This window comes from Bipolaris sorokiniana (genome assembly GCF_000338995.1).
Source record: "Bipolaris sorokiniana ND90Pr unplaced genomic scaffold COCSAscaffold_149, whole genome shotgun sequence".
Taxonomy (NCBI): Eukaryota; Fungi; Ascomycota; class Dothideomycetes; order Pleosporales; family Pleosporaceae; genus Bipolaris; species Bipolaris sorokiniana.
This window is the reverse complement of record NW_006912040.1, coordinates 1-2,063: the sequence shown is the minus strand read 5'-3', so window position 1 is coordinate 2,063 and position 2,063 is coordinate 1. Positions and strand designations below refer to the sequence as shown.

Genomic DNA, 2,063 nt, shown 5'->3' with positions numbered 1-2,063 from the left:
AAAGTTGGCAGTACAGCGCCTAGCGTCGTACGAGTCAGAGCCTGGTGGGCAGCGTCGAAGATTTGGTTAGCCACGTTGTTAATAGTGTCATTGGGGCCACCGTCAGTGCAAAACTGCAAACTGTTGGTGTTTGCGTTGGCCCAAACACCGCGAGGGGGTGGTTGCGCTTTCGGCGGCATCGTACGAGTGTGGTCAGAAAGAAAAGAAGAAATCTGTGTAGTAGTGGAGTCAAATTGATTTAACACAAAGGAAGAAAAAGCTGAAGGAGAGAGACGGCAGCTCTACATATCGTACGGAGGGAGCGTTTGCTCTCGTGGAAATCCTCCTTCACTAGAGCAAACAAACGCCGCTGCTCCACCGCAAGTTAGGCAGCCGCGTGCTCCTAGGAAAACAAACAAACGCAAACATGTCCGTACGAGTGGAGGAGGGGAGTATTGTAAAGGGCTGCGCCCGTGATCTCTACTGAAGAGGATCACGTGATCTTCGACCACGTGATATACCTTCTGTACGGACACGTGATCAGAAGCGAGCAGGTATAAGAGAAGTCTGTACTTAGTTATCTTCTCTTTTTCTTATCTTTTAGCTTCTGTACGATAGGTAGAAGCATACTCATTCGCTAGGCCTCTCCGCCCATAACAAATAGACTAAAAAAAAGAAACTAATAAAGTAAATAATCCTAGCTAGTGATAGCTAACATAAAGAAATAGCGTAGCTAGTTTAATAAGAATAGCGATACTATTATAACTAGTAAAGTATAAGATAAGTCTAAGAATAAGAATAGAAAACTCTAAGAATAGTATAATAACGGACTCTCTATAGAAGAACGTAAGAAGCGTTATAATAATAAGGTATGTCTCTAATATAGTAAAGTAGAATACTTCTATAGAAATTACCTAAAATATAAAGTTAGATAAGGAGTGGTTAAGATTAGAATAATTTAGATACTAATACTATACCTAACTAAGAAGCTAGACGAAACCCTTAGCGACCTAGACCTATATAAAGAAGTAAGATAAGCTACTAATAAGGTATTTAAGCTAGTATAAGAGGTAATAGAACTCTAAGACTTTAAGTAGAACGCACTACTACTAATAGATTAGTAGATTAAAGGGGTAGAAGTACTACGCCGCCTAAGAAACTAACAGTGCTAGATTTATAGAACTAATATACACTAAGCTAATAATTATAATATTAATAGGTAAGTTATAATCTTAAGACTCTAAGTAGATAAGATTATCTATAGGGCTATCTAAAAATAACCTAGGTTTAAAGAATCTAATAATAAGAAGATACCTTAGACGTTTAAGGAACGAATAGAGTAACACGAGCGCCTATATTAGGTTAACTACCTAAAATATTATAATTACTACTTAAGGAAGTAAGAAGAGACTAGAGACAATAAGGATAATTACTACTATACTAATCTATAGCATAATAAGTATCGTATGTGATATTACTATATATACTAGCCTAGAGAAAAAAAAGCTTATAAGGAGCTGTGCTAGATTAAGTGCACGATTAATTACTAATTCTATAAGAAATAGTAATAGAATGTTAAAAGAGTAGACGACTACTATTATAGCATAATTTCTGCAGAGAAATATATAGCAAAAAACTATAGAATATATAGAGTCTAAGTACGGGAAACGCTAGTAGAGTATAGTAAACTCTTATAGATATATTATAGGAAGGGTTGCGCTATATACTAATAATAGTTTAAGAATACCTAATAAGTAGATAACTACTACTATAGCACCCTATCAGCGAATATTTATGTAACGGGCTGAACGCCCTTTGGATAGCTCCTCGATGGAATCTCGGCCTACTCGCAGAACCCGGGTGCTGTCTCGAGCACCCGGATTCTCTGCGCACCGCCCGAACGACGTTCAGACGACAGCCGCAGGACCCAGAAGCTGCCTCGTGCACCTAGACTTCACCGGTCCGATTGTTACTCGGGTAACCAGCTTGTATATAGACAGCTACGTAGCTTGGGAGCTTAGCTCCTCATCGAATACAACCTCTTGTATACCTCGCGATTGCTCCCTAGAGCGCAGCCCCTTACA

General features: G+C 38.8%; 1 protein-coding gene across 1 annotated transcript; it reads right to left on the bottom strand.

Annotated features, from left to right (window-relative positions):
* On the bottom strand, positions 1-349 carry COCSADRAFT_42132 (uncharacterized protein; the record flags this gene model as incomplete). Its single annotated transcript, XM_007708054.1, has 1 exon — positions 1-349. A coding segment is annotated over exon 1 (179 nt), but the record flags the coding sequence as incomplete, so codon positions are not given.
* Between the last annotated feature and the right edge of the window lie 1,714 nt (positions 350-2,063).